This window comes from Apaloderma vittatum, unplaced genomic scaffold (genome assembly GCF_000703405.1).
Source record: "Apaloderma vittatum isolate BGI_N311 unplaced genomic scaffold, ASM70340v1 scaffold21144, whole genome shotgun sequence".
NCBI lineage: Eukaryota > Metazoa > Chordata > Aves > Trogoniformes > Trogonidae > Apaloderma > Apaloderma vittatum.
In genome coordinates this window covers 1-2,421 of record NW_009711204.1, presented here as the reverse complement: position 1 = coordinate 2,421, position 2,421 = coordinate 1, and the positions used below count along the sequence as shown (strand labels likewise).

Below are 2,421 nucleotides of genomic sequence, written 5' to 3'. Positions count from 1 at the left end.
CATTGGAAAAGAATGGCTTGTAGGGAAGAGTATGTAAAGATTTGAACATCTGTCATGTATTGTTTCTCAATATTCAAGAAAAATCTGCATTTAGAAAAGGGGCCAGGATGTTGTCAGGTAAGGGGCTTAACAATCCTGTCTGCAAAGTGCAGGATCACTGAGGTTTTTTGGGTTGGGTTGTTTCTTTGTTTGTTTGGGCAGTAAATCCTTTTAACAGTTTAATAAATATTTCTGAAAACCAACTATTTGTGCAAGACTCGTGTTGGGTTTTTTAGCAGAAAGTTACTATCATCTCTTCTTGAGGATGCAGCATACAAGTCTGCCTTCTTTCCCCTGGAAAAGGCTCATACAACTCCATGGAAATAAAGCCTCGAACAGGGTGAGGTTTAGGACAGGGCCATTCAAATGCTGACAAAAAAAAATACAGTTTAAAATACATTAACAAATGTTTAGGAGCAGTTTATGATGACAAAGAGTGCCACAGAGGCTTTCCTAGAAAGCCCTGTAAGCTCCTCAACAGAAGATGTGTGTATCCACACATCCTGGCTCTGAAAAAAGGAGATGCTTTGCCCTCGTTTCCTCCAATTCAGCTACAACCAGCAGCAAGCTCCGTTTCCAGAACAGGATTTAAACCAGGCACAGGCAGGGCTCCACGCAGAGGAGAGGACGGAGTGGGTGCCGCTGCAACCACAGTTAGCCATGACACTGTCCTTCAGCTGTGGTCCATGGACTGATCAGGAACGTGAGTTTTCTCACCTGCTCACTGCTCTATAGAGCACATTAATAAAAGGGATTCACGTCCTTCCATGGCGTAAAAAATGTGTTTCTTGTTATGTGCTTCTCTCTCACCTCCCAGAACTAGTTAAGGACACAGTATTACTAAAGCTCTCACCTGTCCGAGTGTCTTCAAGAAAATGAAGCCACTTCCCACGAGCTGCTGTTTTGGGGCACATTTTTCACAGAAGCGTGGTTTGCTGCTACACTGTTGCTATTTCTTCAACAAGTGACTATTTCATAAAGAGCATCCATCTCGCTAAATGAGTGTGGGCATCTGGCACAGAAATAATTAAATACGGCGCTCTCTGCTGGACCCTAATCCAGGCAGCCAGATGGGTATCCATTTCAGTGGGATGCCCGTGCATGCGGTACCTTTCTTACAGCATTCACCAGTTCAAAAATATTAATGCAAAAGTTTATTTTCTCTGAAGAACAACTGAACAAAACTGCATTAGCAACCAAACTAGAGAGAGGTGCTAGCACGTCAGAGTCACAGGCACAAGAGAGTAACATCACAGCTTGTTCTGGGAATGCTGCTCATAGCCCCAAGCTGAAGGCAACGTCCGCAACTGAAACATTGTGTGTGTAAGAGGAGATAAAATACTCCAGTGACAAGGCACTGTCACCTATCGATGCTTATCATCATCTCTTTGTTCCCTGCTTCGGTCTCTATCCCTGTCCTTTCTGTCTCTGTCCTTCCTCTCCCTCCCTCTGCTCCTCTCCTCTTTGGAGTCTCTCTCACTTTCACCCCAAGTCCATGACCTCTCCCTTTCTGGCCATCGCTTGTCCCTGCTCCTTTCATGGTCTCGGTCCCTTGTTCTCCAGTCCCTTGTTCCCTCACGAGACCAGTTTCTTTTCTCTGCGGATCCTTCTCCATAGAAGTCATTTTTCATGTTTGGCAAATTGATGGGCTTTCGAAAGGGCCTGTCCCGTCCTCCGAACCGCAGCTGCCCAGATTCTTTTTTCCCTCCAAAACCACCTCCAAGCCTCCGAGGAATCCATCCTTTGAGAGTTCTTTCCAGTTCAAAATCTACAAAGATCTCATGCTGATCGATAACCAGCCTGTTGGCGTCTCTGTGGGCCTTCAAGAGAGCACGCTCCTCTTTGTACTCAACAAATGCATAACCCTTAGAAAATCCCGTCACCAGGTCTCGAACCAGACGGATCTTCCTAATATCCCCATACCGGGAAAAGACCTCCTTTAACTTCTCTTCTGTTGTCTGGAGATTAAGCCTGGCCACAAACAGGGTGAGGCGAGGATCTCCGGTAACTCCCTTGTTGGGGACGTACCGTGCCAGCATAGCTCGCCATATGGCGCGGTCGTGGGGCTCTTCATCCGTTCCATCAATGCTCCCGGCTTTGAGGGGGTCGTACTCCTTTGCTATGGGGGCCCAGTCATTCATTGTCTAGTGGGGAAAAAAAACAGGCACCTCACAGGCTCACGGGTATTTCCGGGAGAAGAGCAGGCAGCGCGAGAAGCACGTTAAGCACTGCTGAACAGCATTCATCACCTAAAAATCCCCCAAACTGTGAAAAACGCAGAGAAACCAGCGCTGTGTTGGCAGAGCCCGCATCCGCCCCCGGCTGAGGGAACCCTGCAGCCCTACCTTGGCCTAACCCCCCCCGCGGCCTCGTCCCACCTGG

At 47.7% G+C, this 2,421-nt stretch overlaps 1 protein-coding gene across 1 annotated transcript; it reads right to left on the bottom strand.

Annotated features, from left to right (window-relative positions):
• Positions 1–1,387: 1,387 nt before the first annotated feature.
• Positions 1,388–2,267, bottom strand: SNRNP35 (small nuclear ribonucleoprotein 35kDa (U11/U12)). Its single transcript, XM_009867582.1, has one exon. It carries the CDS (start codon positions 2,178–2,180, stop codon positions 1,404–1,406), a length of 777 nt encoding a protein of 258 aa, XP_009865884.1. The 5' UTR covers positions 2,181–2,267; the 3' UTR covers positions 1,388–1,403.
• Positions 2,268–2,421: the final 154 nt, after the last annotated feature.

Excerpts from the sequence above, each read along its gene's own strand:
- SNRNP35 (XM_009867582.1), bottom strand. The coding sequence starts at position 2,180 with ATGAATGACTGGGCCCCCATAGCAAAGGAGTACGACCCCCTCAAAGCC.